The sequence below is a fragment of the Cupressus sempervirens genome, chromosome 10 (genome assembly GCF_028749045.1).
Source record: "Cupressus sempervirens isolate cs-2001-9-10 chromosome 10, ASM2874904v1, whole genome shotgun sequence".
NCBI lineage: Eukaryota > Viridiplantae > Streptophyta > Pinopsida > Cupressales > Cupressaceae > Cupressus > Cupressus sempervirens.
The window spans coordinates 59,928,988-59,950,268 of record NC_143127.1 but is presented as its reverse complement, the minus strand read 5'-3'; the positions used below and the strand labels follow the sequence as shown (position 1 = coordinate 59,950,268).

At 36.7% G+C, this 21,281-nt stretch overlaps 1 protein-coding gene across 1 annotated transcript in view; it reads left to right on the top strand.

Annotated features, from left to right (window-relative positions):
• The window catches only part of LOC149532556 (Acyl transferase/acyl hydrolase/lysophospholipase superfamily protein), a 43,385-nt gene extending 22,430 nt beyond the window's left edge, over window positions 1-20,955 (top strand). Inside the window, exons 4-7 of the mRNA XM_089807206.1 lie at window positions 16,397-16,502; window positions 16,773-16,869; window positions 20,216-20,311; window positions 20,439-20,955. Of these exons, the coding sequence (XP_089663332.1) occupies window positions 16,397-16,502; window positions 16,773-16,869; window positions 20,216-20,311; window positions 20,439-20,585 (446 nt within the window). The 3' untranslated portion in view covers window positions 20,586-20,955. The remainder of the gene's footprint in view (window positions 1-16,396; window positions 16,503-16,772; window positions 16,870-20,215; window positions 20,312-20,438) is intronic.
• Window positions 20,956-21,281: the final 326 nt, after the last annotated feature.

The following is a 21,281-nucleotide window of genomic DNA, read 5'->3' as shown; positions in this document are numbered from 1 at the left end:
GTGACATCTGCATATCCCCAAGCATCCGACAAAGCCAAATAGCTTCACATCCTACCTTAACAGTCCCTCTGTATTCGGCCTTTGTAGAAGAGAGAGAAATTTCCTGTTGCTTCTTACTGGTCCATGTGACTGCATCGGATCCCAAACTGAACACATATATCTAGATGTTGACTTTTTATCATCAACAGAGCCTACCCAATTTGAATTTGTGAACCCACTGAGTTTAGGATTAGAACTTCAAGAGTACAGAAGTCCATAATCTGAAGTGCCCTTCACATAATGAAGCACACGCTTTGTTGCGATCCAATGATTAGCCTTAGGAGTTGTCATAAAGCGTGAAATATAGCTGACTGCGAAGTTGATATCAGGTCTAGTAGCAGAGAGGTAGATGAGGCTACCTACTAGTTGTTTGTATGTAGTATCATCAACGGAAGGAGAATCAAACTTTGCTGATAACTTGAGACGTTTCTCCATAGGTGTAGATGTAGGTTTGCAATTTGCATTTGGAATTTGTCTATCAAGGCCCTGACATATTTGGATTGAGAGATGAATATACCAGAAGATTGTTGCCAAACTTCAACACCTAGGCAATAATGATGAACCCAAGGTCAGTCATATCAAAAGACTGGTATAAATTTTGTTTGATTCCCTGAATCAAAAATGCTGAATTGCCAATGATGATCAAATCATCCACATGAATAACCAGAAGGATGATGTCACTGTCAGTAGTCTTGATGTACAGATTTGAGTTTGAAGAACTCCTCTTGAAGCCTTGATCACTAAGGTACTTATCAATCTTGATGTACCATGCTTGAGGGGACCACTTCAAACCATAGAGAGCTTTTACCAATTTGAGAACTTGATAGTCTTTACTAGCAACCTTGAAACCAGGAGGCTGCGTCATGTAGACCTCTTCATGGAGATTACTATTCAGGAAAGCACTCTTGCTGTCCATCTGATGGACCTTCCAGTCAAACTGTGCTGCCATGGCTAGGATTAATTTGATGGTGCTCATCTTTGCAGTAGGAGCAAAGGTCCTCATAATCAATGCTCTGACGTTGAGAAAAGCCTTTCGCTAATAAATGAGCTTTTGTACTTATCCAAAGTACCATCCGATTTGTATTTGATTTTGTAAACCCATTTGCAACCAATGGGTTTCTTCCTTGGTGGAAGATCATAAAGGACTCAGGTGTTGTTCTTCAACAGGCTTTGGTGTTCAGAAGTCATGGCCTGTTCCCACTGTGGAATTCCTTTAGCCTCGGAATATGTTTGAGGTTCAAACACACTGTGAATGTTGGCTAAATAGTATTTGTAGTTTTGCTCTTTTTCTGAGTAGTTCTCCCATTAATGAGCTCATCATCACAAAGATCAGCACGTGTCGTAGCCCACCACTTAGGCCGGATAGGAGAATGACCAATAGTAGTACTAGGAGATGCTTGATTAGTAGGATCCTCATCAGAAGAATCTGGATCAAACTCAGGTGAAGCATCTACAAAGTGAGCTGATCTTGCAGGAGAAGCCGTAGGTGTTTGTACAGGTATCAGTGGAATAATCGGAGCTGCAGGAGCTATTGGAGCCTCCCATCAAATAGACCTAATGAAAGCTGAACTCCCAAATCATGAGCCATCATAGGTTGGTCTGCTGGATCAAGAACAGGAGAAACAAGCATGAATGGTCCTCACTGCTCATCAAAGACTACATCATGACTGTAGATGAGACGAGATGTCTCAACATCGATCAGGCGGTAGGCTTTGTGACGACTACTATATCTAGCAAGCATCAGTTTCTAACTCTTGGCATCCAACTTGGTGCGTGACACATCAGGGATCCACACAAAAGCAAGGGAGCCAAAAACCTTCAGGTGATTGATTCTGGGCTTGCGACCTGACCAGGCCTCTTTCGGAGTTTTACCTTTGACCGCCACTGTGGGTGACCGGTTCAACAAATAAACTGTAGTGTTAACTGCTTCTGCCCAAAACTGCTTCGAAACATGTCTGTGTTCAAACATGGAACGAGCCATCTTGGTGATTGTTCTGTTTCGACGTTCAACTACACTGTTTTGTTGTGGTGTGTAGGGTGTGGTTAATTGGCGTTTGATGCCATGTGTATCCAAGAAGCTGGAGAAAACATTAGAACAAAATTCCGCCCCATTGTTTGATCTAAGAGTAATAATAGATTTCCCAGACTCTTTTTCAATTGAAGGTTTAAACTTTTGAAATATAGGAAATGTATCTGATTTCTTTTTAAGGAAATACACCAACATTTTTCTACTAAAATAATCAACAAACAACAGAAAATACCTGGACCCAAGAACAGAAGAATTGGCCATACGGCCGCAGATATCGGCATGAACAAGCTGAAGTACCTGAGAAGCTCGCCATGAATCGCCACTGGTGAAAGGTGTGTGATGTTGCTTTCTAGCCTGACATGCATCACAAACTCCAAGCTGTTGAGTCTGAATCTCTAGCAATCCAAGAACAAGCTCATCTCGAGCAAGTTGTGAGAGATAATGCACATTTAAGTGCCCATATTGCTGATGCCAAAGTGTGTTGACAGAAGATCGCCGAGTAGCCATAGCTAAGTCCTGAGAATCACCAGAATCAGTAAGTCTGAAAAGACTATGATCCTCAAGATCCATTGCAACAGTAGACTTAGTCACCTGATCAGTGATGGTGCACTAATGTGAACTAAAGGTGACTGCTAAGTGTGGAGAATGTCGCAGCAATTGACTGATTGAGAGTAGATTTAGTTCCATCCTTGGAATGTAGTACACATCAAGGAATATGAGATTCCTCCCAACAGACCGAATCTGAATGTTGCCTTTACCGACAACCGTGTACTCTTCTCCGCCACAAAAAATAATAGAGTTTGAATGAGGCTGGTAGTCAGTAAACTAGTCTCTGCGGTGAGTGAAATGATGAGAGGCACCTGAATCAATGTACTAGGTAGACAACTTCACATGATTTGCAGGTCTCTTAGCCATGAAGACGTAAAAGGCAGATTCCACCTGCTTAGTGTGCTCTGCATTTTTCGCTTTGGGCTGTGAACTTGATTGCTTAAACTGTGCAACTAAGCTTTTTCGACATTCAACCTTCATGTGACCAAACTTTTGGCAGTTGTTGCATTGAATGTTCTTTTTAGAACCATCTGATGCAGGAGCAGAAGACTTTTGCTGAGATGGTTTCTGAAACTTGCCCTTATTTTTCTGAAAGGGTTTCGCAACAAAGGCTTGCTCTGTGGAGGTGGAAGTGGAGCTGCTATCAAACTGTTGTTTCCACCGATCTTGTTGAAGCAGTAGTGTGTAGAGATCAGTGAACTTCAAATCAACACCAGTATATGTGATGTTGAGGGTCTCGATAAAATGCTCATAGGATTTTGGTAAACTCTGAAGAGTGATAACCACAATATCCTCTTCCTCCATCTTGCGACCGATGGCAAGCAACTGATCATGGATTTCCTGAATCCGATTCAGGTGTGCTTGGAGCGAGGTATGCTATCCATAATAATAGAAAACAAAGTGTTTGTCAAAAAGAAGGAAGTTTCATAAAGACCTTTGAGATGTGTCTAGATCTCGGCAACTATCTTACCAGATGGAATCTGAGAAAGCTGATCATTAGCTATAGATAATTTGAGAAGCATCACTTTTCGATTATTCAAATCCCATGTATCTTGATCAGGACCCAGAGAAGTCGGACGCTTCGTAACACCCGAAACAAGTCGATCGGTGTTTCGATATTCAAAAATAGCGATGATCCGCTGCTTCTAGGTGCCATAATTGTGACCATTGAATTTGGAGTTATGCTCGGGCTGAATATTTGTGAGAGATGCCATGGCATGTTTTTCAATTAAAACTTTGAAAATTTGTGAAGGCACGTTCTTTGAGGCAAAAATCTGGAAGACCCAGAAGAATCAGTGACCCAAAAGAGAGCTTGAAAAACCTAGAAGGAATATGTTGTCGTTTTTTGGATCTGCTGACTCGAAAATCGAGACACAAAAATCGAGGCACCTAGAAAAAATGGACAACCCGATTGAGCTCTCAAAAAACCCACCAAGAATCTGAAAACAATTTTTTTCGACCCCAAAAATTAGGGTTTCGGGCAAAACCCTAGTTGGCGACTTGGAGGGTCGAAGTTGTAGAAAAAAATGGCGGATTGAAGGTATTTGATGCCTTGACGTCTTTGCAAACTCCTAGACACCATAGATGAAGTCGTGTTTGGTATTTGAAAACGTGACCAAACCAAGAAATGGTGGTTGTAACAAACGCTAAGCCATCTAAAAATGACAATAAAAAATGAAGAGGCCTCTGTAACTTAGTCGGAAATATTATGAGGGATTTGCAGGTTGCAGATCTCCCAAAAATGGATGCCAAAGCCACGATTTTTCATCAAAGAAAACTCGTGATTTTCCAACAAAAACAAACCCGCGATTTTCGAGAATCCTCAGACCAAAAAACCAGTAGAAGAAAAAATGCATTTTGAAGTCGCGATTAGGGAAAACTGGTCTTCTATTTTTCCAGCAAGGATGACAAAATAATTTCGAAAATTGGCTCTGATAATTTCGGAAAAGAAATTATAATTTTCGAAAAAAATAAAGAAATATGCTTTGATACCATATTACGAGGTAATTGGTAAATTTTTGCTTGATATTAATAGAGGCTGAAAGGTCAATTTATGCAAAAGAATGAAACGATGTTTCCTTAGGAAACGATTGTAAAGAATAGAAACATTCTACTCTAGAGAAAACAAAAAACGAAAGCAAACTAAAGCTTATTAGAGATTTACAATAGATAACCATTAACTAATAATAGACGACTTATCTATTATTGTAATAGATACTAGATAATTGAATATGAGATAAATACACACTAAAAGTGCCTATATATAAAGGCAACTAGAATGATTAGGAGTCAGCAAAGAGATAAACATCACAACTAAGCACATGTCCACAAAGAGTGGATTATCCTCCATTGAGCACATGAGTTTGTGCAATGATGAGAGAATAAGTTTACATAGGTGTATCTCATAAAGAGATGTTGTAGACACCATGTGCTCAAATAAGTTGCTAACTTCTGTGTTGTCAACAAGACAACTCTTATGTTTATGCATATTCTTAAGTAAACTTAAGTAAAGTGTAATAATAATTAATTATTTACACTAACAATTATAAATGTTCTTTTCAGTTGAAGGTGACTATAATGATGTTAACGCCCAAAGATAAATATCTATATGGCAACTACAATCTCCAACGCTCCCTCTTAGCGAGAGAGAGATCTTTAACTGAACAGTCACACAACGCTGCAACCAAAATCTCAACGATAAAATCTCATCACATAGATCCTATAAAATTCACGGAATCACTCAACATGACACTAAGAGCAACTTACTCATTGTTAGTAATCATGGAATCACTCAACATGATAGAACTGTAACAATAACTCATAACCATGGATTCACTCAACATGAAAAACCTATAAAACATCACATTCAACTTTCATCACGGACTCATTGAACGTGATGCTGTCATAGAATCTCTCAACATGACAAACTTGCAAAAATCATAGTCACCTTTTATCAGGGGCTCACTCAACGTAATGCTGTCATGAAATCTCTCGACACAACAAGTTAGTAAGGTTTACAACTAGTATTTTATCACGGATTCTCTCAACGTGATACAATCATGGGCTCTCTTAACATGACTTCCAACTCCCATTACAGAATGAAAACCTACTATACCAAAATATTAACAACATATGTAAGAATGGAGTCAATTCAAAGACTTCCTCTCAATCAAGAACCACTTTCATCATGCAAGAAGAGATAGCAAATGAATCCTCCCTTTGAATTTTAAGCTTTGTCTGAATTGTAACATCTCCCTCTGAATATGAAATTCTTATTTTGGTGCATCCTGCACCCAAGAATCTTCATTAACCAGACATCACAAATATAATCTTCTTGTTTATGCATACGAATATGAACCATAAATTATATACAAAATTATCAGTATAATAGGCATACTTCTAAACAATTAAATATGTCTAATTTCTTTTAATCTTAGCTAAATAATATGGGCATACTTCTTAACAATAATTAAATACTTCTAATGTAGCAGCATATTGGGTCTTTGAGCAATCTTGCATCAGCCAAAAATATTTCTTGTTTTCTATACCAGTCAGCTGTTCGCGAAGTAGCCGTTGCTGTTTTTGGTTTCAAGTTGTGCACAGTTGATATCATGTTGAGGACCTATCCTAGATTCTTGTCCTGAGTGCGCATATTTTGACGTTTCACATTCTTCGAGTTTTGTGCCATTCTTTGTAGTCTTTGTTTCATGTAGTTTTCATCCACCGACGCACGTTTCTTTTGGCACAGTTTCCTATGCTGACGTGGCGTCATTGGCAGTTGGGAATCGACTCCTAACTCGTTTGGACCTATTCCTAAGAGTGCATGATCTTATGTTGTCCTTTGCTTGGGTTTTGGTTTACTCTTCCAAGATTGGACCCGAAATGTAATTAAATGCTTGACCAGCTGACTCGTGGCTCAACTGGTTATAAAAGAAGCTTGGTTAGATGTAGGAAAGAGGACCTTAGATCATCTTAGAGAGAAGAAGATAGAGGATGTGAGCTTGGACTCCAATTTTGTAATTTTCTTTGTATAAGGCCGCAACCCAGAAGGACTAACATCTGGGCATGTTCTTTCTTTATATGTGAATTGAAATAATTACACCTATTGAAATGTTGGATATGTCCTTATGTTCCTTGTTGTTTGTTTAAGGCTTTCATGTATAGCTCTTAGCAAGGGGTGTTAGTAGGTTTAAGTTGGATTTATTTTATCTTACTCCTATCTATCCTTCCTCTTGCATCAACTTCTCTTTTTGGTGTAAACCAAAGCCCTTTTGGAAATGCTTCCATAGCAAGATGCCAATGCAAAGTCTTTTTTTTGGAAGGGGCCAGAGTGTTTTCCCATATTTTGACAGTTTACCATCACTGCAAGAGGCAAACAAAGAGGGAGCTCCTCCACTTAAGCTGACAATATTCCATGGTTTGATAATCCCAAGCCCATAAAGTTCTTGGCCTAGAATTTATTAATCATATCCTTCAAATTGCTCTCAAACTCTGTGGAAATCTTGAACCACACAAATTTTCTCCAATCTCGGGCAATATAACAACACAGAGACGTAAAAACAAAATCAACTACTGCTGAGAAGATGAAGATTTCATGGATGAATGAAAATAATTGTCCACCTTCGCTATTTGAGTAGTGTCAAAAATCTTTACCCATGGGCGCAAACCTCCACATTTCCTTCTTTCATAGGATGGGGATAAGGAAACTCTAAGACACAACCATCCAATAATCAGCTCCTTTAATACATGCTGAACTTATTCCTACCATGAGTAAAAGAGAGAATAAATTGGTATCATTTAGTGATTTGTAGTCTTTTTTATTGAAGATGAGAGAACCCAAGAAACAAAATGGCAACACGGAAGACCGGTTTGATAATTTCTTCGGCAAAAGAAAGTTACTTCAATTTGGATGCCTTAGTCTTGATCTAAACAAACTGATTTTGATTTTCTCAACACATAGGACTTCCTTTCTAAAGTCCTTGAGACTTAAAAACCATACATAGGGATGATAGTTCAACTTGAACATCAAGATGATAGAACAATTTAGATAATAGGATACGAATGTGAAGAGTCACGAGCAAACAGGAGATGACTCTAACATAATGGAACTGTTCTTGATGGAGGTGGCAATTTAAAGAGAATGGACCATATTAAAACAAGAACAATAAAGATGCACAATTAAACGATGCCACAAGGATGACATACATCAAAATTCAAGTAGAGTTCAAGTATGCCCAAAAAGGATGATGCTATATCATCATTCATGTGGAGTCTAATAGGTAGAGAAAATTGACGATTTAAGAAGAACCCGATGAAACATGCAGCAATTAAACTGACAGAGAAGCGAAAACATCATCACAATAGAGCCATGAAACATCAATACGAACACAAAAAGTTCCTTAAAGAGAATAATCTGAAGATATCTATCATAGACAAATAGAGATTACACACACCCTCTCACCATGATAAAAGGTCCAAAAGAGACACCTCAACGATGCTTCAGAAACACCAGGTTTATAATAGTTAGTTGAAGTCCTACAAAATCCTCTGGCTTTGATACCATGTTGGATTAAGCCCAGAAATCAATGATAAATAATAATAAAGAATAGCGAGAATAGATACAAGAGACACATAGAAATACCGTGGGAAAATCCTTCCAGAATGAAGGGGAAAACCCAACCACACAACAAATGATCATTTTATTGATAATGAAATATTCAAGTGTACAATGTCCTTCACTTGAAGTGATGTAAATAACAAGAGGACAGACTCTTCACTTTACAACCGAAGGTCTCTCAAGCTTCTCAAAAATGACTCTTTATTTTCAAATACAACTATTTGTATTTCCATGCCTCAACACATGTTGAATGACACATGTCTTAATATTCAATATTATAATTTATTATAAATGTCCTTTTCAGTTGAAGGTGACCATAACGACATTAACACCTAGAGATAAAGATCTCTATCGTGGCTACAATCTCCAAAAAGGGGAACAGCGAGCACACCATTAAGCAAACTAACATCCACGGGAACAAATATAGGTCCACACACAATCCAAGATGATGTCCCCAAGGTCGTGGAAAGCCTTGAAACCACAACAACCTTGTAGAAGCCAAACACCACATGTTACTCAATATGCTAGGAAATGAACGCGTCTCGAGCAAAGAGGAAGATAACTCCTTAACAAGATGAAATTAAGTTTTGTGAACATAGAGGAGCGATCCACAATAGGTCCACATCAAGCAACCAACTACGCGAAAAGAAATAACATGAACAATACACTGGTACAAGAAAAGTGGAAATATTTTTGGTTGATGCAAGATTGCCAAAGTACCCAAGATGCTTTGCATTAGACACCTGGGGGAAATAAGGACTGATGTCCACATCAGGAAGCCTTGACATATTGAGAAGAATCATAAAGATCAATCTCAGCTTGAGATATCCAAGAACTATCTTTAACTGGTTTATTCTGCCATTGAACTAGATATTCCTTGCAATCTTTTCCTCTTGTGCTCTTGCTTACTTTGGTATCCAAGATTCATTCAATTCCCTCTGTCTTCTTCTTAGGATAATCAAGATTATCAGTTGTTTCTTTACTAGATTCAAAATACTCATAGGTTTCTGAAATGTTGAATATAGGTGAATATTCATGTCCTAGGTAATTCTACTTCAAAAGCATTTCCACTATTACACTTCCTCAAGATCTTGGTCTAAATTTCTTCATTTTCTGTTTGCTAAATGTTCCAATTGAAAATCTATACTTCTTTAGGTGTACCATCACTTCATCTCTAACCTCAAAATTTTTGTCTTCTCTTTCTTATCCGCCCTCTCTTTATATCCCTGATTATTGTTATCCAGATTACTCTTTACTTCCTCATGCAAATTCTTCATAAAATCCACAAATTCCTTTGCTTCAATACAATTCTTCACTTCAACATTCTAGTTTCTCAACTCAGTTGTACCTCTAGGATGCATATCATTCACTATTTCAAAAGGAGTCTTCTTAGTACTTTTTTTCATTGAATTGCCATACACAAACCCTGCTTGTGCCAAAATCAAGTCCTAATTAGTATGTTTGTCTCCAATCAAACATCTTAACAAGTTGCCCAAACTTCCATTCACAACTTTAGTTTGTCCATTTGTTTGTGGATTAAATGTAGAAGTAAACTTAAGCTCAATATTTAACTTCTTCCAAAGTGCCTTCAAAAGTAACCAGTAGACTTAGTATTTCTGTTTGAAACAATAATCTTTGGCAATCCATGTAGTCTAACAATTTCTTTGAAAAATAGATCTGCTATGTGTACTGCATTTGATGTCTTCTTACAAGGTATGGAATTTGCCATCTTTAAAAAACGATCAACTACAACAATATAGAATCATTACCTTTTTGAGTTTTAGGTAATCCAAGAACAAAGTCCATATTGATATCTTCCCAAGGTTTACTAGGAATAGGTAAGGGTGTATACAAGCTCACATTCTGAGTTCCTTTAGCTACTTGCCTAATTTGGCAACTCTTTACCAACTTTACATCCATATACATCTGTGGCCAAAAGTATCTTTCAGAAATCAAACTTTATTGGCACAATCCTAAAATGTCCTAGAAGTCCACCAATATGTTTCTCCTTGATGATGTTTTCTCTCATAGATCCTCTTGGTATACACAACTAAATTCCTTTAAACAACATGTCTTTTTGAATGAAATAGTCAACCCATTTGTTCTGCTCACCAAGTATGTGATTCTTACAAGCCTTATACTTGATTCTTATAAGCTTTCCAAGGTTTTGCAAAATCAGGATCAGTTTCATACATGTTCTTCAAATCATCAAATCCAAGTACTTCAATCCTCATTTCTGTCAACAAGCTTCTTCTTCTACTCAAAGCATCTACTACTTTATTTGACTGTTTGCTCTTATGTTTCAATACAGATGATAAGTTCTGCATATACTCTACCCACTTCATGTCTCTCTGATTCAACTTATTCTGACTTCCCAAGTATTGCAAGGCTTTATAATCAATGTATAATACAAATTCCTTAGGCATCATGTGATGTCTCCATTTCTTCAAAGCTTGAACAATTGCATAAAACTCTTGATCATAGATTGAATATTTCTTCTTAGCATCATTGTCTTTGTCATAGCGTTACACACTGAACTGAAATTTCTGATAAACTTCTTATAGAAACTGCCAATCCATGAATTGATCCAACTTCCTCAACATTCTTAGGTGTAGGCTACTTAAGTATAGCTTTTACCTTTTCAGGTTCCATCTTAAGTCCATTAGCAAAGATAACAAAACTAAGGTACACAATCTCTTCCTTCATAAAAGAACATTTCTTCAGGTTTATCAACAACTTCTCTTCCTTTAGCCTTTGCAACACTTGTTTGATATGCATTAGGTGTTCCTCTTTAGTCTTACTGGTAAATTAGTATGTCATCAAGAGACACAATCTCAAATTAGCCCAAGAATTTTTTTTAATACCTCATTCATTAGTCTCATGAAAGTGCTAGGTGCATTTGTTAAACCAAAAGGCATAACTAACCACTCATACAAATCCTCATCCATCTTAAAAGCAGTCTTCCACTCATCCCCTTCTCTGATTCTAATCTGATGGTAACCACTCTTCAAATCCATTTTGGTCAAATACTTTGTTCCACTCATGGTCAAATACTTTGTTCCACTCAAACAATCCATAATGTCATCCATCCTAGGCAAAGGAAATCTATACTTCACGATTATCCTATTTATAGAAATCAGTGCACATTCTCCATTCTCCATCCTTCTTAGGTTCCAATACTGCAGGTACTGCACAAGGACTAAAATTTCCCTTATCAAACCCTTCTCAAGCAACTCTTGCACTTGTCTATTCAATTCTTCATTCTCTGCAAGTGTTAACCTATGTGGTACTTTATTAGGTAAACAACTCTTGTAATTAAATCCATACAATGATTGATACTTTTTATAGGGGGTAAACCAATAGGCACATTATTTGAAATGATATCTTGAAATACTTTCAACGGCCATCTAACCTCAGGTGCATGCTCAAGTTCATCTTGTTTCTCAGTCTTTCTAGGAATCAAAGCAAAACAAACATTTTGTTTTTTCATGTCCTTAACAAAATGATTTCCTTAAACCAAACATACCCTAATTGTGGTACATGTTTCTCTTAGGTTTCTCTGTCAAAGGTAACAAGACTTGTTTCTTTCCATTAGCCCAAATAGGATACTGATTCAATCTACCATATGCAAAGTGCGTCTGTCATACTGCCAAGGTCTTCCCAAAAGATTATGACAACAATCCATAAGCATAATATCACAAAAGACTTCATCACAATAATTCCCAATCTTGAATTTCACAAGGCATTGTTCACTTGCTAGGAACTTGTGTTCATCCTTGATTAAGCAATGTGATAAGGATAAGAATGTTTCAACCTCTGCAACTGCAACTTAGAAACCAATTCCTTTGATGCCAAATTATCCAAACCACCACTGTCAATGATTACCTTACAACATTTCCCTTCAATCTTACGTCTAGTTTTGAAAAGACTTTTCGTCATAAGTTCGTAGTTCAATTGTTTATTCCACAAAGTTCTTCTGATCATTATGCTCTCTCCATTTTCAGGTCATTAGGTGAATCAATAGCTTCTTGAATTAAGGCATTTCTATTAGTGCTTCCTGTCTTCTTGCTAGATTAGGTATATTCAAAGGCTCTATGTCCTTCTCCACATTTAAAACAAGTGTCCTTAAACCAAGATCTATCTTCCATTTTTCCATTACTAGTATTCCTAGAGTAAACAAAAGAATTACCTCTAGTGTACTTACCTCTTTCTCTGCTACATTATCTTGTGATTTACCGTTATCTTGAGATGTACTATCAGATCTACTACTTTCTCCATAAGATCCACTTCTTTGAAATCTTCCTTCCCTTGTCCTTTGCTTATGCTCTTGTTTCTTTGCCAATATTTCTTTAGCTCTCAAGGCATACAAGTATGCTTCTACCACACTTTCCATCTTCACAAAACTGATTTCATCTTGAATTGAAGTCCCCAGTCCATTAAGATATCTAGCAACCTTTTCAACCTCATCATCATGTCCAGATCTGATATCCAATTTGTAGAATTCCTCAGTGTAGTCTTTAACAATCATGTCTCTCTGCCTCAAATTTTGCATTCTCCTCAACAAATTAACTTGATAATCAGTAGGAAGAAATTTCTTCTTCTACTTGCAAACCATTTTCATCCAAGTGTTGATCTTTTCCTTTCCTCTTCTTTGTCTATTAGTTTGGAAGTGTTCCCACCAAAGAGAAACATGTCCTCTCAATTTAGTGGTTGCTATCCTCACCTTCCTATCATCAGAGGTACTTTCGTATTCAAAATACTTTTCCATCTCAGAGATCCAATCCAGTAAAGCATTTGTATCAAGCTTTCCACAATAATTAGAAGAATCAAAAGAAGGTTTGGAATTTTCTCTAGTCAAAGCTCTCAATAGCCTCTCCTCATCCTATTCCAATTCCATTTTCAATTGCTTCTTCGTCATCACTAACATCATCAAGATGTACTCTTCTCTAGGTTGTCTCAACAACTTAAACCCTAGTTGCAATTTGTCTCAACATTTCCATAATAACATTATTTGCATTTCCTCCACCTCGAACCATTTTAACAATAGTTCCTGCGAGAATTGTAACCCTTTGCAAGTTGTAGGTCAAAAATCAAGTCTGCCACTCTATAACCAATCCAAATAGGGTTCTCCATGATCTCAAGACTCCACAAAGAAGGAAACCTTCACTATGATACAACTTGACGTAGGGGACGATGGCCAAATGGCTCAGGAGGCACTCACCAACCACCTTGCTAGAGTTACACACAAAAGCACAATCAAAAGATGGAAGAACAACCAAATATCTTTATTCCAATGCAGATATGATGAAACAATTTTATTACAATTTGTTACAATCATGTCTTTCTGCCTCAAGTTATGCATTCTCCTCAACAAATTAACTTGATAATAGCAGGAAGAAATTTCTTCTTCTACTTGCAAACTATTTTCACCCAAGTTTTGATCTTTGCCTTTTTTCTTTGGCTATTATTTTGGAAATGTTCCCACCAAAGAGAAGCATGTCCTTTCAATTTAGTGGTTGCTATCCTCACTTTCCTATCATCAGAGGTACTTTCATATTCAAAATACTTTTCCATCTTAGAGATCCAATCCAATAAAGCATTTGTATCAAGCTTTCCACAATAACTAGAAGGATCAAAAGAAGGTTTGAAATTTTCTCTACTCAAAGCTCATAGCCTCTCCTCATCCTGTTCCAATTCCATTTTCAACTGCTTCTTCTTCATCGCTAACATCATCAAGATGTACTCTTCTCTAGCTTGTCTCAACAACTTAAACCCTAGCTGCATTTTGTCTCAACATGTCCATAATAGCATTATTTGCATTTCCTCCACCTTGAACCATTTTAACAATAGTTCTTGCAAGAATCGTAACCCTCTGCAAGTTGTAGGTCAGAAATCAAGTCTACCACCCTATAACCAATCCAAACAGGGTTCTTCACGATCCCAAGACTCCACAAAGAAGGAAACCTTTGCTCTGATACAACCTGATGCAAGGGACGATGGCCAAATGGCTCAAGAGGCACTCACCAACCACCCTACTAGAGTTCCACACAAAAGCACAACCAAAAGATGGAAGAACAACCAAATATCTTTATTCCAATGCATATATGATGAGACAATTTTATTACAATTTGCTAGGCATAAGGCCTACCTGGTTGCAGCCATATACAATTGAATTACAACAAGAAGCTTAGAAATTCGGGCTTACAGAGCCAAATACTAATATCTTTCTTCTTATTTTCCTTATCACTACTTACTCTATTCCTAGACCTCAAATATATGGCCATCAAGACCACAATTCGGCCTGACAGATACAATTATTACAAAATATAGGCCCTACCCCAAAGGGGAAATTAATGACCACACCATTAAGCAAACTAACATATGCGGGAACAAAGACAGGCACACATGCAATCCAAAAAGATGTCCCCAAGGCCGCGGAAAGCCTTGAAACCACGAAAACCTCGCAGAAGCTGAATACCATAGGCACACATTACTCGATATGCCAGGAAATGAACACTTCTCGAGCAAAGAGGAAGATAACTCTTCAGCGAGATGAAATTAAGTTCCGTGAACGTAGAGGAGTGATCCACAATTGGTCCACAACAAGTAACTTTATTGTGCAGAAAGAAATAACACGAACAACAAGGGCTCCCCCACAAACAACAAACTAGTATAGGAAAACTGAAAATATTTTTGGTTGATGGAAGATTGCCAAAGAACCCAAGATGCTCCTGCATCAGTTAAAGTTTCACACATTGACATAGAACATGAGGATAGGAAAGCTATTTATGTAAGAAGGAACAAGATAAAACCTTACAGTAGTGTATTCATGCAAGTGGGCGTACTAAAGTTGCTATGTTCCTTACCTCAATTTAATCCCTAGAATCAGTCATGCAATGTGCACAATACCATGACCTCAATAAAAGACAAATATGAATTTCACAGATGAGTTATATTACAATTCATGACAGAGCACATAGATGACATGTTGGAGATCCTATGTCATGAGAATACGAGGAAATAATAATGATGCAAGGCAACATTGGAAAGATGATGTAGATAAATGACTGATGTTAGTCAACAAACTTTGGATGAAGTTTCAGAGGGATAGTGTAAAAGGATTGCCTTACATCTTGGTAAGGAGTAATTTCGAGGGTCCAGGGTGCGAACCCAGTAACTCAGTGAATTATATTTTAGCTTCACTTTTGTAACACTCTGTTAATACTTTCCTCCAGGAAATGAAAGGCTTGTTATTTGCTGGTTTCTGTGCTGTGGAATATTAATTTGGAGTACCAAAAAATTGGCATTTAGCTAAGATGATCACTCTTTGTTTGAATTTGTAATTTTTATACGAATTCTCTTTAGTTTCAACTTTACACCACTCTGTTAATACTTTCCTCTGAGAAATGGAAGGCTCGTTACTTGCTGATCTCTGTGCTGTGGAATATCAATTTGGAGTACCAAAAAATTGGCATATAACTAATATAGCACCCGATTCCAAGGAAAAATGGAGTGACTAGAATGCACAATAAGAATAAGACAATTATATAATGCAAGTCCTCTAAGGGCAAACTTTATTTATGAAAAATTTGCTGTTAGGAACCAACTTGAACTTGTTATACTAAACTGTGACAGTGCCTCACAGTGTGGAATTAAGTCTAAATAATATATTTTTTATGATATATATTATATAAGATGCTCCAAGTTGTGCATGAAATTAAGTCCCTAGTATCATTTTTTATGTTATATATATATATATATATACATATATATGATATGTATAAGATGCTCCAAATTGTGCATTTGAAATGCCCACAAAGTTTTAGGTGATTTACCATAATTTCATGTAGATTTCTAGGTTACTCCGTAGATTTGTTTGCTATTTCAATTATAGACTTTCTTGACGCGACATTATATAACTAGTGATTTCTGGCATTTGTTTTGTTGGTTTGGGTTGTGTTAACTGACATTGTAAATGCTTTCAACATTTATGTCCATTCATATGCTTAACTATATGTAGCTCCAACTCCTGGAATGAGGCCTCCGACCTCAACATTCTTCTTGAAACTTGCTCCATTTTTTTATAGTAGATTATGGTAATTGCATACTGTGTTAATTTTACTTGACAGTTTTGTCTAACTTACTGTTGTTATGGTGCACAGTTGCTATAACACAGGTGTTCAGGTCACCAAGGGCATTGCTTGTAGACCAGTTTAATTCTAAAGAAGATCTGATTGACGCTGTTTTTACATCTTCCTTCATACCAGGGTATATGGTTTATGTTTGTTGAATTTAATTATCAATGACATCTTTTTTTTTTTCCGTATTCCACCATGTGCATTTTCTTTGCAGACTCCCTCATCCTCCATCAGGATGAGTGAGATAGCTGCAGAAAAATCACACACGGTTGGACCCAGAAACTAGTCTCTCTGATTTTAAATATGTTTTTTAAATTTTATGAGCTATTCATATCATATTTTACCATATAGTTATTTTCAGTGGACAGTGATGTGTCGAAAAATGTCATTTTTGTTACAGATACCTTGCACCTAGACCTGTTACAGTTTTTAGGAAACGGATCTGCGTAGATGGAGGGCTGACACTATTTATGCCGCCAACGGCTGCTGACAAAACGGTATGCTGTTTGAAGTATTGACACATTCTATTTCCAGTAAGAATCAAGTATCCGATCATTTCTGTAGTTTTTAATATGACTATTAGAGAAATAGCCTGCATTTGCCATCAAAGGGTGCATTAAATTTGGTATCCCTTTCATGTTGCTCAAGTGTCCTTGTTTTGCAATTCTTGAAACTGTTGCAATTTGTGCAGCACATCTCAGTCCTTTTGTCATTCTAAATGTTTGTTTCAACACAGAATGTATACTCACATGCACATGAACACATTTTCCATCCATGCACTTTTCCAGGCTAATTAATTTTGAGTTCAGTTCAAACACATCATTCAATTCTTTTGAGTTTAAAATAATTTCCCTGTATAAAATAGTGTTGCGAAAATTTAGTAATATCAAATTTTATATATCAGAATACGGCAGACAAGAAGGAAATCTTTCATATACATACCATGTATGCTCCTAAAGTTTCTTTAGCATATTTTAACATGGAAGTGCATGATGTAGACCATCATGCATGTGTACACAATGCGTGGAAATTTACTCAACCACGTGTACACAATACGTGGAAATTTACTTAAATCAAGGACAGTACCCTTGTGTTAACCTAACCATGTTCGTAATAACGAGGTCTGGAATTTCAGGTGGGATAACTATTTAAATATAAGAAACTATGGCAGTTGCCAAGTTGATTATCTATGTCTGCATTGTTGTGGCAAGTGATGTGTGATGTGTACAGATTGCAGCAGGTATTTTTTCTGCTCATTCAAAATTATGGTGTTTTTTCTGCTACAAAGATTAAATGGCTTATTCAGGTCATCCCAAAGCGACCATGGTTTGTTCAAAGAGTATATTTGAGATCTTAATGGTTTTTCTTAGAACATGACGATGTTTATGTGACAAATTTCCCCTTAAAATTCTTTATCTTCATATGATTTAGTTCAGAGAATAGCTATGTCTGCATTGTTGTGGCACGTGATGCCTGATTTGTACAAGATTGTAGCAGGTATTTGTTTTCGCCCATTCAGTTTTCTTTTTCTTTTTTTCTGTTATAAAGATTAAATGGTTTATTCAGCGTCATCCCAATACAAGCATGGCTTATACAAAAGGAAGTTTTTTTTATATCTTACTGGCTTTTCTTAGAACTTAATTACAAGTGGATGCACCTTTGTTAGAACTATGTTTTTTTTAATTGGAGCCTGTTTCTATAGTTCTTTTTTAATTACAAACATGGTGGGTTTCTAAAACGTTATTTTTTCAACTTGCATAGATCTGTAGTCACACGTGTGGTTTCTTCTCTTTATGATACTTTCCATGCCAATTTTCTGGCCAAGCCATACATATATCACGAATTTTGATTCCCCAAAACTAGCTTTACATCAAGTTCAACAGTTGTTACTTATGGAAAATAGCATTGTTGTGGCATTATGAAAGTGCAAATAGAATTCAATTACCATGTTTAAATTGGAAAAAACTCAGGGAACTAAAATCATTTAATGTAATATCTGTAAGGAAAGAGAAAAAGTTGATTTTGTTCATTACATTCAACTGTTTTGCTTAGAAATTAAAAATTAACTTGGCACATAAAGGAAATCCTGATCTTAGAATTGAAGGGTGGGGTTATTGCAACAAACAATTTGGTGTTTACCTGTAAAGCTTCCTCTTTATGTATAAGAGGGAAGTGCTGGTCCTAATGTAGTTGTCCTTTCCTTCATGGGGCACGGTTTAGTATGTCAGGGACAGCTCAAATTTCTTACCTAAATGCTGATTAGGAATTTAAAAAAAAAATCTCATTGCTGTTTTAAACATAATTATAAAACAAATCAATTCAAATACCAAATCAAAAGGAAATTCAAAACACGAGACAAAAATGATTTGCAACTATAATTAAAACAAATTCTGAAATTCAGAACCAGGCAAGAGCCTCCATCGCAACGGTAAATTCTGAGCCTCTCATCGGAGAGGTCTTGGCTTCGAATCTACTTGAGATTAACACATAATAATAATTAATCTTAACAATAATAATAAATTATTAATAAATAATCTAGGCTTCTGCCGATTACATATATATTTAAAAAAACATCATGAGTTTTTTCAGTATAATTCTAGTATTGTTTGAGAATCATTTGATAGTTTCAATCATCTTTTGATTGAATAGTAGAGGATCTATGGTAGCTCTGTGTAGAAAAAAGATCTTACAAAACTAATGACCTCAATTGTTATATTCAAAAACTGGGAAGAGTCGAGTGGAATTTTCTGACCAGCAATAACAACAAAAACAGAGTAGAGGATCTATGGTAGCTCTGCTTAGAAAAAAGATCATACAAAACTAATGACCTTAATTGTTATATGCAAAAACTGGGAAGAGTCCAGGGGAATTTTCTGACCAGCAATAACAACAAAAACAGCGGGGTTACGCTAGCGGAAAACAAAAACAACTCAGTTTTTTCCTCTAAAGGCATTTAAAACTCAAAAATGCCTCTCCAACCACCGACTCATCTCAAGGTTTAAACTCGCAGCCTGCCTTACCTTTGATTATTACGTCCTTTTAGCCAGCTACCTGCAGATCTATTATGAACAGGATGCAAAAATGAAACACCTTGAAAGACTTCCACCAACCCTACCAAACCCAGAATAGTGATGGTGAACATACCAGACATGTCCATGGGGTGATAATGGGTCCCCACAACATTTTAAAAAACCAGACTGTGATCCATGTAGTAACTCTTAAATAACTTTACTTTTCTGTCAATAGTAATAATTTCCTTCCTGGTCACCAATATCTTCATGCACCTTTGAGAGTGGGTCACCATAAGATTGTCCAAAACCAAAATTTAGGTCCAGGAAGTTGTCATTTAACAACTTCACTTCCTTGTATATAGTAAAAATCTCCATCCTGGCCAGGTTGAGATCAGGCATTGAAATTGGCGAATTCAAGTTCTCTCTAGCTCATTGAAAGATGGATTTGTCTCAGATGTCTGCCTTCAAGCAGAGAGATCATCTACCCCAACGCCAGCCTCACCCTGCAAAAATATGCTAAAGCTCAGGGTTGCACTTTGCGGTCAATAGGTGCACAGAACCAGTGATCAAAAGACTCTTCCTATTAGACAAGGGGTCTTTGATTGCAGTTGTATAATCAAGGTGGCAACCTATTAAAAATTGAGAATAGTTTATGCCGTGATATTCTTACGTTTATTGCAGGTTGCTGGGTTGCCAAAGATCTGCATGAATGTACTCGTGATTGTCTTGATGACCATTGGTTTTAAAATAGGTCGTGCTATCGTGAATGCTCTACCCTTGGTTAGGGAGGGCATTTTTGTACGATATTTAATTAGTTGGTATTTTTATGCAGGTCAGAGTTTGTGCTTTTCCAGTTAGCCAATTGGGGTTGCAAGGCATTGGAATCAGCCCAGATTGCAATCCAGAAAATAGGGCATCGGCAAGGCAGGTATAGTGAAATAATAATTACCTGAAAATATCTATTATCGTACGAGTCATTTGAAAAATCAACAAAGCAATTTTTTTATAAAGTTTTAGCCTCTCTATAGAGCTCTGACAGTCTTTCGCTATTGCAGCTTTTTAGTTGGGCATTAGAGCCAGCTGATGATGATGTTCTAGACGAGCTTTTTGATTTGGGATACAGGGATGCAAATGTCTGGACGGAGAGAAATCCGAATGATATTGGGAAACCTGATATGTCACATGGATTTGTTCGATCTTGACGCCATCTTGCCAATCCACGGAAAGGAATGGAGGAAAAAGAAGGATTGATCGCATCTAAAATGGCTTTCTAGTAATTGCGACTTAAATGCTGCTGAGATTGTTTTGATTCCCTTGCTTTATTTGTTTGAGGTCAACTGTCATTATTTTTTTATATCCGTCTGGGTACTACATAAAGTCATATCAATCAGAAGATCTTCATAATATAGAATGATCAAGTATACGAGATCTGTAAATTCTTCAATTGAAAAAAAAATCAAACCTGATTTGTTCATCAATCAGGACACTCTACATGGTGCAGAAGTTGCATGTTGACAAGCAATGTTGTAAACTCAATATGTTTATAAAAAAACGAGTTAAGCATATTTAGCAGATATGTGTTATATGTGTATTGCAGTTCAGTATATTATGATGAATTTTATTTTTCACTCAAGAAGGGAAATTTAGCTTCCATGATCGTACAACGGATGCGGGCACTTTGTTTCCTTTGTTGCCAGACTATAGGCAAAGAAAAGGGGCTGTTACTGATTTGGCTGACACTACCGAAGGCGGGATAATATTGGAATATGTTCCTGAATAAAATTACGTCATTGAAGAATCTTTTGACTTTAAAATCTATTTTTAGGATAATCTGAAGCAGAGTCTTGAGTGGACATATTTATGTAATCTATTTCGCCCTTCCCTCGTGATATATTGAA